This window comes from Dicentrarchus labrax, unplaced genomic scaffold, assembly GCF_905237075.1.
Source record: "Dicentrarchus labrax unplaced genomic scaffold, dlabrax2021, whole genome shotgun sequence".
Classification (NCBI taxonomy): Eukaryota; Metazoa; Chordata; class Actinopteri; family Moronidae; genus Dicentrarchus; species Dicentrarchus labrax.
In genome coordinates this window covers 9,446,677-9,459,081 of record NW_026136705.1, presented here as the reverse complement: position 1 = coordinate 9,459,081, position 12,405 = coordinate 9,446,677, and the positions used below count along the sequence as shown (strand labels likewise).

Below are 12,405 nucleotides of genomic sequence, written 5' to 3'. Positions count from 1 at the left end.
GAAACTCAATATGATTTGAGAAGAATGTGCTTGTTTAAGAAACAAATGAACAGTACTGATCTTTGTATTTGAAGGTAAAGGGCTTAATGTATGCAACCGTTCTCATGAGGATGAGTATATATATTATTGACAAATATCAATATGTATAATCAGAATGGCATGTTGGCACACCTTTTGGTTCTTTTCTTGTCTTACCTGGCCATCAGACTGTTCCTGGCCATTAGACTGTACAACAGCTCTTAGTCAAGGCAGGGAGGACAATAGACAATGGACAATTTCCTTCCTCCTTCCATTTCCTCCGGACTCCATCTGCATTACCTCTGCTACATGCTGTGACTTTCATTCATTGGTCGACAGCCTAATTTTAATTGCACAGTTTACATTAACCTCTAAACACTTACCTGCATATGTTTCATTTCTATTTTTCTATTTTATTTTCTCTCTCTGCACATATCCTCTGCAAAAGTTCTATCTATCCAATTTAATGTATGGCTACTGTGCTATAGGTTAATTTTAACTTTAATGTATGTTTAATGTATGAATGTATGTTTGTATGCTGCTACTGGATGTTTGAATTTCCCTCGGGATAAATAAAGTATCTATCTATCTATCTATCTATCTATCTATCTATCTTCTCTCTCTCTCTCTCTCTCTCTCTCTATCTATCTATCTATCTATCTATCTATCTATCTATCTATCTATCTATCTATCTGTAGAAATAAACGTTATGCTAAATATGCTTAACTATTGGAACATGGAATAAAGTCTGGAATAAACATTTCTGTAATTTTATCTCTTTGTTATATCAGAGTTACCAACCCACATAGCAAAACTGGTCTGGCTCATATTTGGTGACATAGCCATATCTCAGCTGGCTGTATGGCCATAGCTGGCTCCATTTTGGCTCTATGCTGGTTGAGACAGGTTTCAGCACTCTTTTTTTGGCAATGGTTTACAAGTGTAAAATCAAAGGTTCAGCAGAAGCTGGCATCTACAGCTGAAAGTTGTCTGGTCCAACATAGGGCCACAACAGTGCCAGCTTTAGTCACACAGTTGGCTGATATATGATATAGGCCATACAGTAAGTGGCAACCAGATTTTTGCTATATCTATTTGAATGAAACCATACAATTAATTGCACTTGAAATCAGGTGCTTTACACAGGACCAGGTTTGTTGCTGTAAATAGAAGAGAGAACTGTAGCCCAGAAGGAAAAAAACACACAATACTGGTACTATATAAAACAAACCTAACCTGCCTGTCTATTTAACATAACAGCAGTCTTGACAGGAGATAGAAGCTGAGATTAGGCAACAGCACAACCATTATCTCCTTCATAGCTGGAGCTGAGACACATCACCAGGCAACAGGCAGGATAGAGTGCTGTGTACACAAAACAGAGGCCTCAGATTATATTCATTTCACCAGTCATTTTCTGTCTCTCTGCAAACGCGAGCTATAAAAACAGGAAAATTACAAACACCAGCCACACGCACTCAGTTTCTCCGATTACAAAAAGCTGAGCCCTTGAGGCGTCAGGGATGGCATGTTGGTTTTAGCAAGCGATGAAAAGCTGAAGTGGTCTAAGGAGTGCAGGTAAAACCTCAGCGCCCCTTCTCAGTCATCCATCATCCTACAGCATGTGATCCCCCTCAGGGGCAGTTCCCATGGTCTGTGCCAACTTGAGCATGCTCTGTGGGGTCTGGAGCAGAGACATAATAATAATGCCACAGGTGAGGCTGCAGATGCAGACATGCCAACTCATCAAGGCTGCTAATAACTGCACACGTGCAAGTGGAGCAGTGACAAGAACAAACTGTCTCTGAGACGCACTGACAGAAACAAGACACTTTCTCCAACAAGCCTGCTGTAACATGAGGTGTTGAATGAGAGTTTCAAAAAATACTTTCACTTGTTTGGGAGAACCAGTAAAATAAAATATATAAAAAATATAAGTAAAAAGAACAGGTTCAGTTATTGTTTTCATTCTCAGTGTTACATAAAATTTTAAATGTCTCAATGCTAATAAAGGGGTTGTTCCCATTTTCAGTGACTAAATTGAATTGAATTAAAGTCAGAATTTAAAATCTTAATAGTGAAGTAAATAAGCTTTTGCCCATGTTTCTCTTCTGTGGATAGTTTGTAAAATACAATGTTTTATCTTAGCCTTAAAAAGGTGCAATAGTTACATTCATTACCATGGTTATAATGTTACGAAACTAGCACAGACTCTTATTTCATTTTGTCTTGCAGGAGCTCAACATTTCTTGCTTTCAACAAGTTATCTGCTCTACACCTTGAAAGTTTTCCTTTGCTTACAAAGTTTTTTGGTTACAAATGTGAAAAAAGCAACAAGGTCAAACAGAATAAAAGGTTTAGAATTTTTTAATGGATGATGCAGCACTGATATGTAACAGGTACAGAACACTGAAGGTCAAAGTTTTTATAAATGCAATGGCTCCGATGATCTACAGCATTCACCTAACAAGGCTTGTGACCAACGTTTGTGCTCTATTAAATATAACTTACAGGCATACCAGCTGCAGTACAGTATAGTGAAAGGTCCCCAAAGGTCACGGGTTTCCTAATCATGATTGTGATATACACAAAATGTGCTTGTTAAGTAAAAAAAATGTGCTTGTTAAGTAAAAAAGTAAACAGAGTCTAAATTCACACAAGTATTTATACTTTCTATTTACAGTGTACATATTTACATCAAAGCTTTTACGACCATTAGGAAATACCTACAGTGCTGAAAGGGCTTTTAAGTTCAAAACACTCTCCTAAATTAGGAATGCCCCCCGCCCTTGCCCTAACTCTGAGGCACCAGAGGAATATAAAAAAAAACATTATGGACAGTTCTGTACAGTTTTGGCAGTGTCTTTGCTCTTGTTAGCAGGGTGCTGAGGCACACTGTGAGCTGGTGGATTGTGGACAGTCTTTGTGGTTTTGCTCTGTCAATTTGAGAATGACCACTTTCCTCTGGAGATGCTTAGCCTCCGGTGGGGCAGGATGTTCAGCTGGTTGCACTGAGCTCTCAGTAACTATGTCCTGGCAGTCCTGTGGCAACAGCATAGTGATGATGTTTGAGTATCCCCCCTGCACTGCCAGGTGTAACGGGCTCAGCCCCTGCTCGTCTGACAGAGCGCCACCATCTGGACAGTGAATGAGCAGCTCTTTCAGGACCTCACAGTGTCCGTTCTCTGCTGCCAGGTGGCAGGGGGTGCGAAGGGCCTGGTTGGATCTGTAGGGGTCTGCCCCCTCTTCTATCAACATCTTGACTGTGGCCAGGTGGCCTCGCTGGGAGGCTAGGTGGAGAGGAGTGAGTCCGTTGGCGTTCTGGGCATGGATTTCTGCCTGGTGTTTGATCAAGAGGCGAGACGTGCTGGTGTGACCCGTCTCTGCCGCCACATGCAGGGGTGTGTTTAACCCTGCAGACGTCATGTGAACATCTGCTCCTAGTTCAATCAGGATCCGTGCCACTCTGTACTGCCCCCTCTGGGATGCCAGATGCAGTGGTGTGCGGCCGTCAGTCGTCTGGCCGTCCACGTCGGCGCCAGCCTGTTTGACTAACAGCTTTACAATGCCCAGGTGCCCTTGCCAGGCGGCCAAATGGAGTGCCGTCCAGTTGTCTTTCCCCTTGACTCGAACATCAGCACCACGGCTCAGCAGCACCCGGATTACGTTTTCCTGGCCATGCTGGCATGCGACATGAGCTGGCGTGCGTCCTTGGCCATCTGTCTCATTGATGGCCGCCCCCCGGTCCAGCAGCAGGCGGGTGATGGCCTCATCCCCATTCTGGGCAGCCCAGTGCAAAGCTGTGTACTGGTCCTCATCCTTGGCATTGACATTGGTGCTGCGCCGACCAAGCAGAAGTTCTGCCAGGGGCTTCAGGTGCTTCTCAGTGGCCAGGTGCAGGGGTGTGGAGCCACGGGCATTTGCAAGGTTGGGATTGGCGTTGTTCAGGAGGAGGAACTTGACAGCCTCTTCGTTGGCCAAGGTGATAGCGTGGTGGAGCAGACTTCCTCCTCCGTCAAGGAGAAGATCTACATCCTGAGGCTGAAGGATCTTCATCAGCTTGGCAGTGTCTTTGGTCCTGATGGCCTCACACAGCTTCCGCCTCTGGACCTCAGCAGAATCTGGGTGGCAAGGAAGAAAAGGATGGGTTTGAGGCAAAAAGCACAAGTAACCATCTAAAATCCATGTAGTATATTTAGGTTTACACAAATATTAGCTCCAGTCGTAGGTCTTCAATCAGCTCTTACCACATGTGTTTTCTTTCTCAAAAGACAATGTGATGGAGTCTTGGGAGGAGAAGGCTGAATCAGCTGAGGAGATGCCAGATAGTCTCTTGCAAGTGTTCTCTTTGCTGTGGCAGCTATCCTCCTTCACTCGATCAAAGCTCCTAGAGATCCCAGAATCCACCTGGCTCAACAGCTCTGACAGACTGTAATCTTTTTCCGGCAACATGGCTGACTTCGGCCGCACCAGCTTGTTGTCTTTAACCTGTAAATCAAAATGGCAGATAAGCGTATTTAAACAAGCTGGCCTTTGACACACAATACATTCCATTACGGTTATATTCAGGTATGTCGCTGATGCTCTTATCCAAAACCACTTCCGGTACAATGCCTAATAAATGTTATCAATGTGATAATTTGCTGAACTTGTCTTCATTCTTAGTCTGATCCAGTCAAAATTACTTGAAGACATGAAGTTCAAAACAGCTTTTCTTCTGTCCCTACAGACAGTTTGTCGTTTGTTTCCAGTCACGTACACAACAGCGAACAGTACGGAAATGACAGAGCAGCACACAATCCCATCAGTCAACATTCCTATTTTGTTATGCAAGAGTTGTTAAGGATCAAACATTTACACAACATATGACTTTAAAAAGTCATAATCATGTCTGGAGTACTTCAGAGATAAGACTCCCATTGTCTGGGACCATAGTTACACATTAATAGAAAATGCATTCAGTCAGCTGGAAAGAAGAATAAGAGTCAGGTAAAGCAACAATGTAAGTGGGTAACCACTGTTGTTTTTATATTAAAAAAAATTAATTGCTCTATTCAAATTTGAAACGGATGTTCACATGACTCACTATGTTTAAAAATCTTATGATTATGAATCACATGAAGCTGTCATGTCGTACCTGGCCACTAGTGAGTGCGTTAGGGGTTGTGGGCTCTGGCTCTGACGTTGATAAGGTCGGCGTCTTGGGCTCCTCTTGAGGTTTAGAGCAGAGCTCCTCCGCTTCAGATGTGATTTCTGTAAGGACAACAGTTCTGGGTCAGGTTTCAGTAATAGCGGATGGCTGGATGATATTAGGGAAAACAAAAGGGAAGAAAAGCAACGCTAAAAGCAGGAGACAAAAACAAACTGACTGCTGCACTTAGATTCTAGTTAAAGGAATAGGATCACTAGAGTTTGATATTGATTTACTTGTTGTTATCATGATACAAAAAGGTTGACATTTGCTTGTTGTAACAGAAAAGCACACTTTACCCTGGAAGCTGGGTCTGGCATCAGGGTTTGTGGTCCAGCAGCGCTGCATAAGACTCAGGAACCCTGTACAGGCTGAAGGTCGACAGCGTGGCACTGCCCCCAGGTCTGGACGCACCCCCTTCACCACCTTCACCATGATCTGAAGGATATTATTCTCTCCTAGGGAAAAAACAATTCATTTTCATCACTAATCAGTCAGATTTTATACAAACAAACACATGAATAAAACACAAGATGTTTTCAAAGTTGTGTGCCTTATTTGTGCAGCACATAAATCTGATCTGATTTCCTTAGCAGGACAAATGGTTTGAAGGTATGCAACATGCTGCAGTACAAGACAACATAATCTAGGGTGCTGGAAGGCGCCAGTGCCTATATAGATAGTCACTTATGCACGGTTTATCACCATCTTCCCATGTGCTCAAATAAAGGAGTGTGTGCTGTTCTTTCCCATGGGAGCAAAATGGAAAAGCTCTCAGCAGTTCCTGATCTGGCCTCTTTCTATCTGACTGTGGGATCAGCCCACTCAGTGATTCAGAACAAACAGGTACAAAGCTTAATCACAGGTACTTCACCTCCTATTGTAGCCTTAATACCCTTCGCAGGTGGAGGAGGAAGATGGGAAGGGATGATAACCAGGCCATTTCTCCCTTTTTAATTATGTCTGGATCAACATAGGCGGTGCCAGTGCCAACCTGGAAACCCTCATCTAGACACTGGTCTTCAAAACAAGCCAAATTCCTTGAAGTGAACTGCTACCTGATACGCCTGGGAAAAAATACACTCTACTTGCCAGTCTAGCCCTGTCCAATTGCCTGCTCTGGAATCCACCGAGTAAACACACACAGTACAACACCTGTACACACACACACACACGCACACACGCCTTGAACCTGAATTGTTCACCTTAGGATATGTCTTTACTGGAAATAGAAAGCCTGTTCCACCCAGGAAATGTTAAAACCAGATGAGAAATTAGGAGAGATAAAAATAAATATCCATGGTTTTCCAAATGTATGAGATACCAGGTCAAATGCTTATTAAGTAGGAAGTATAAGAAACTATCTGCTTATGGTTTAGAATATGTTTGTTAATATTTTCTATATCAATATTTCTATAATGATAGAGCAAACGTAGAATAAGTGACATATTTAGTACTAGGTACAGACTGAAATATCTCAACAGCTTTTGGATGGATTGTTTTCTGGTGCAGACATTAATGTACTCCTCAGGGTCAACTGTGATAACTTTAATCCTTAACTCTTCCTCATTATCATCCAGTCAAAATGTTAACCCATCCAGTAGTTTGGTTTGACAGAATACCTACAAAACTAAGAACTAACGTCCTAAACTAGCACGGCGTCCATTGTAAACACTGATTGTGAGCATGTTAGCATGATGGTGTAAGCATTTAGCATAAAGCACCCGGGTGCCTAGGTACAACCTTACAGATCTTGTTAATTACATCTTGCTTGAAATCATTCATTTGGAAAAACACATTTTGTAAAACAATAATATGATATAATAATGCCGTAAAACCGCTAAAAGTCGATATATTTATAGCCCGGACCTATCATAATTGTCCCTTCTTAATTGCCGTCCGTTTTTGCTCTGTGCTCTAATAACAGTTGAACTTGTCAATGTGGAAAAGAACCAAATTTTGAAGATGGTTAAAAGGTAAAAGTGCCATATATATATATATATATATATATATATATATTTATTAAGTTAACAAAGTTAACTAATTAGCTAGCTAATTTACATCAATCGTTAGTTTGCTAAAGTTTTGCTAACTTAAGATGTCTTTTCAACATAGACGATTTAACCACACAGCATCTAGCTAGGAAAGGAGAGCGCTGACGAGGCTTTGACTGAAGCCTGCTCAGCTGTTATTGGAGCAGAGACCAAAAAGGGGCGGGGCTTAGGAATTTACATGGCTGGGATGGATTTAATAAAGCATAATCAATCTCACCTTGGTAGGGTTTCTTCTGCGTGAGAATCCCCCAGATGACGATGGAGAAACTGGAATAGAGGTAAAATGAAATCAGTGTCAGTACAAGAAAAGTTTTTCTAGCTGAAACTAATTCAGTGAAAGCGTGCTTATAAATGTTCTCGGCCCTTTTCACTGACACTGTTGACTCTACTCTAAAAATGTAATTCAACTGTATTTATAATGTAAGCACTGCATAACTCACTTGCTACCAAATCCATATCCTACCGTTGAATTACACTGATATGAGTCACACCTTGACTGAACATACAAAAGTAAGGCAGACAAACAGCAAACACCCATCCCAAAACAAAGACCCACATTCACACGAAAAGGCTACATGCAAACTTTAAAAAACCCAACCTGTATACGTCATGCTTGGTGTCTGACACTCTGTCCTTTTCAATGATGCTCTCAGGTGGCAGGTAGGCAATGGTGCCGCAGAAGCCATCTCTACTGATGTCATCAGCCCTTGACAGGCCGTTCCACCGGGCCAGGCCAAAATCAGATATCTGAGACAAGAAGACATCAGATAAGGCCCTCAAACAGAGCAACCCTGCCGCCTTTCTCATGAAGCACCGTGACACTGATGACTAACTTTGGCCGCTGACTGTGACAGGCTGCTAAGCTCTTATTATGTGCACTCAGAGGTATGATGTGGGCAACGCAGCCATGTCCCAGCCTGTAGGAGAGGAGAGGCCCTTCACGTTTGTGTTGAAGAGTGCACGCCCACACTATCATGCACACACACACGCACAGAGGGAGATTTAACAGGAGCTGAATTAATCCTGTCTGGACAGGCCTGGGTGAGGTGTTTACATCCAGGTATTAAACTCTAGAAATGACGGTTCCCACCCATTGCTCTCAGCACAGTTGAGCTGTGAAGAGGTTGAACAGAGGCTGAGAGACACCTGTCTGCCCAAAGCGTGTGCAGTTCTGTAATTTTAAAACTGATGAAAGGGAACAGCAAACCACCTCACGGCTGAAATTTCTTCAAAAACCAGAAAACTGTGACTTCGACCCAGCTTTGTAGGAAAGACGGTTATGATTCGACTTCATCTCAAATCTGTTTTACAGCAACAAAAACATTCATAGGAGCTATATTAATATATCATTTCAATGTGAAGATTGATGATTATTTTTTGCAATCATGAATTATTTTACATGTTGTTACAGCCATAGAAAAACCTCAGACTGCAGCTTCTCTGATGAGGTGTTTTTTGCCTTTTTTGTAAACAGCCAAAAATGTATATCTTTACATCTAACTAATACATCTAACATCTCATTTCTGTTACTAATTCTAATGTTGCCCTTCATGATAATAAACTCTCTACCTTGACATGATAGTGAGCATCCAGCAGGATGTTGGCCGGCTTCAGGTCCAGGTGGAGCAGCGGCGGGTTCATACAGTGCAGGAAGTTCATCCCCACCGCCGTCTCGTGGATGATGCGGAAGCGGAGCTCCCATGGCAGTGGCTCGGTGGCCAGCAGGGTCTCCAGGGAGCCGGTCTCCATGTACTCCATGACGAGGCCCTGGGGGTCCTCGCAGATCCCATACACAGGCAGGATGTAGCGGAACTTGGCTGCCTCCATCTTCTTAGCCTCCTCAAGCAACTCTGAGCGCTCCCTGTGATTAAAAACATTTTTATGTTACATTATGTTTATGGTACAGTTTAATGGCTTTGGTGAGTCAGGCTGTTCAGCTGAAGTGACTAAGCAATTTTAAGAAGTGCAAACACACTGCAGCCGAAATGAGATGAAACATTGTTTTCAAGGTATTTAGGTTAGTTTATTTTTAACCAGTCTTTCCATATCCATTGGTCCACAGATATTTATCAAATCTATTATGTCATAAAACATTAACCTAATGATTCTGATGTCACTGAGCTGTAATGTCTGGCATAACTTTTGACCTAATCCAAATTCCAGCACATTACACATCCTCCTACTGAGCTCCCAGCTATGCAAAATGTTTACTAGCATTAACCTAGAGGCTGTGAAAGCATGATGTCTATAATTAATTTACCAGTGTTCATCCCAAGTATGTGGATTGTGTTCTTAACTGTCCAGAGGCTCTTTTAAGGCCTTGAGGACATTCCAGCCCAACCTGGAATGCATCAGGAGAGCATTAAACAGAGCTCTTGTTCTCTGTTGCTCAACCTTTGCACAGCCCCCTTTATCAGCACACTGGCCCTGCTGACATACCTCAAACACAACTGTGCAGGTCATTCATGACCTCAGTGCTCATATCTCCAGCAAAGGTTGCTTGAAAAAAAGCCTCAAGTCTTAATGAGCAAAGATGAGAGAAAGATAAATCCCTAATGCTTGTATTCATAGGAATGTGCCTCAAAGGCAGAACTAGGTGAGCTGCACTGGGAATTGTGTTTTTCCACCGTTAATAAAATGAAATCAGATGCACAGAAGAGACTCCTACGACTCCTAAGAGTCTATTATGTGCAAAGTGTATCATGTTTCTAAAAGAGTCATGTTCTATAGGAGGGAGCATGGCTGTAATTCTCCTTTACAATCAGTACAAGTGAAGGAGGCACAGCCCCCCAAATCTGCCAGGCAGGAATAAGAAAACATGAGATGGGAGAATGGGCAAGTGCTTGTTTGCTAAATCCTTCATCTAATCCCAAGTGCTCTTCAGCAGCTCCTCAGAACCAAACAATGTCCCTACTTTAACAGAGAGGCCAGGTAAGACCGGTTTTACAGCTTCTTTATTGTTGGTGCCACACAGCAGCAGCCCGCAACCCACGCAGACAAAGGTGGCTTTGAGTCCCTGTTGCTGGATGTTATGTGTGGATCAATGAAGGCTGCAGTCAAATGACTGTTTATGTGCTCTGCAGATGTTTGGAAATGATAACATCTTTGGTTCAGGTTCAGTGAATGCTTTAAGTTGCACCACAGGTTTTGAGAGGATGTCAGTCCTCTATTTTGGCAATGTTGAAATTCACACTTCCTGTTTGTTAGTTATCGGTTTTTAATGTTTTGGTGACCGTGGCCAGATGAGAGATCATAATGTGATGTCAGACAGTCAAAAAAACAAACAAACAAAAAAAGAAGTCAGTTGAGTGATCAAAAGAGGAAATACACATTTAGATAACTGTGTGGGGCTTAATCTCAATCTCTTGCCATTTAGAAAGGAAAGGGCCAACTCAAATACTAAATGTATTTTGTTACATCACATAATAATATTTAATCAGATCATGAGCAATGGCGTATTTGTCTACAAATTAAAAAATTAAAGTTCTTGTGAGGTTATATTTACATTTGTGTGCGTGTGTATGTGTGGGTGTATACACAGCCAAGAAGAATGGAAACTTCCATCCAGTGGCGGGTTGCTGTGCTGCTGAAGGGGTCGACCTTCAGTGAAGGCTCACATAGAACTTGACACCGATCACAGACACAGCAGGGCAGTTGATACACACAGTTTTTGTCGCGTCCAGAAAATATGTAAAAAGCCCATTTTTTCTTTCTTTTGACTGATCCCTGCAGAGCAAAGCTAAGATTCATGGTTATGCAAACTGTTACAAATTCAAAAGGGTTGTGTAATCTCTGGTAGTGCCTGGGGGGAAAGACCACTTTGCTAACCTTATTGAAATGTACATTTATTTAAATCAGCCCCTCCCTGAGGCAAATGGAGGAGAACTTCACTTGTTTGGGGAAATCAGCAGTGAACCTTTCATGTTTGGGTCTGGTTAGTGTAACTAAACAGCTATGGCCCTGGGCAATGTGGACTTACTTGACTTCTGGGGATAAATCAGAAAGTCAATGCTCCCTGCAACACAACTTAACAATGTCTAAATATCTAACCGTGGCCTATGTTTGCTGCCCAGACACCTTTATAGCTGCACTGTTTGCCCCAGACTGCCAGTGAATGAGTCACACACAATTCCCGGTGTTCACTGTTCATGGATCCGAAGCACTGAATGAGTTTTCACCAGCACAGATGTAATTTAAACCTCTGTCTGTCTACCGTTTGGTCTGATCATCAAATAGTAAACCTATAAGATAAGAGCTGGGTAAAGACATCTGGTACTCAGAGGTAAAGAAATATCTGAACTATGTTTCTACAGGAGAATGTTGAGCTAAAATCTATAACTACTACTTCATGACATTTTACATATAGGGCTACATAAGTTCAAAGATAAGCCATGTGGCTCAGCAGCTGTAACTTACTTGTCATCCATATGAAGGCAGGGAGGGCACTTGATAGCCAGCCATGTTTTCCACTGTACGTGCCGGACTTTGTATACTTGTCCAAATCCACCTGAGCCTATTTTCTCCCAGCTGCCAAACTCAGAGCAATCAAAGGTCCTTAACAGCCCCATATTCCCATGTGGAGAATCTGGGAAGTCCATATCCGTGTTGAGAAACCCACCAGCTGGGTAAACTCCTCTTTATTCGTCTCCAAGGCACAATCTGGGCAAGTGAACATACACACCGACCTGCCCGCTTGTGAGCTCTTCCTTGTTTTTCCCCTTGTCAAGCTCAGTGGGCCCCTCCCTCTCTTCAGGTGAAATGAGGGGTTGGGCCTAGTGCTCTGACATCACTTCCTGGTTTTGCAACACAGGCAAGAGATGGAAAACTTTAAGGAAACAAGACAGACCACAAGGCACCAAGCTGGTTGTTTTCTGGATGCCCTAAAGTCCCAAGCTTTCTCCTATTTCTGCCATGAAAAGGAGAGGATAATCTTCTAGTCCATGAACCCAGGAATCATGTCATTTTATAAACACACCTTTGTCCCACTGTAGACCATTATCCAGCTGAAGCCCCCCGAGGTAAGAAGAGGGAATATGTCTTAACAATAGGTGGGTTATGTGATATTGACCAGATGTTTGGGAATGTGTGGACTCCTCAGGACAAATCCACCCAGCAGAGGGGACCATCATGTTCGTCTTTTAT

General features: G+C 42.6%; 1 protein-coding gene across 1 annotated transcript; it reads right to left on the bottom strand.

Moving 5' to 3' along the window:
- Positions 1–2,367: 2,367 nt before the first annotated feature.
- On the bottom strand, positions 2,368–11,976 carry ripk4 (receptor-interacting serine-threonine kinase 4). Its single transcript, XM_051400373.1, has 8 exons — positions 11,680–11,976; positions 8,833–9,124; positions 7,862–8,010; positions 7,481–7,530; positions 5,509–5,667; positions 5,156–5,271; positions 4,266–4,506; positions 2,368–4,139 (listed from the first exon to the last, which is right to left on the bottom strand). Exons 1-8 carry the CDS (start codon positions 11,859–11,861, stop codon positions 2,893–2,895), a joined length of 2,436 nt encoding a protein of 811 aa, XP_051256333.1. The 5' UTR covers positions 11,862–11,976; the 3' UTR covers positions 2,368–2,892.
- Between the last annotated feature and the right edge of the window lie 429 nt (positions 11,977–12,405).

What these genes read in the sequence shown, in the direction of transcription:
- ripk4 (XM_051400373.1), bottom strand. Translation starts at nt 11,861, where the DNA reads ATGGACTTCCCAGATTCTCCACATGGGAATATGGGGCTGTTAAGGACC. An exon ending in ACCAAGCATGACGTATACAG is followed by an intron (nt 7,531 to 7,861) that starts GTTGGGTTTTTT and finishes CCTCTATTCCAG; the next exon opens with TTTCTCCATCGTCATCTGGG. An exon ending in TGAGAAAGAAAACACATGTG is followed by an intron (nt 4,140 to 4,265) that starts GTAAGAGCTGAT and finishes CTTGCCACCCAG; the next exon opens with ATTCTGCTGAGGTCCAGAGG.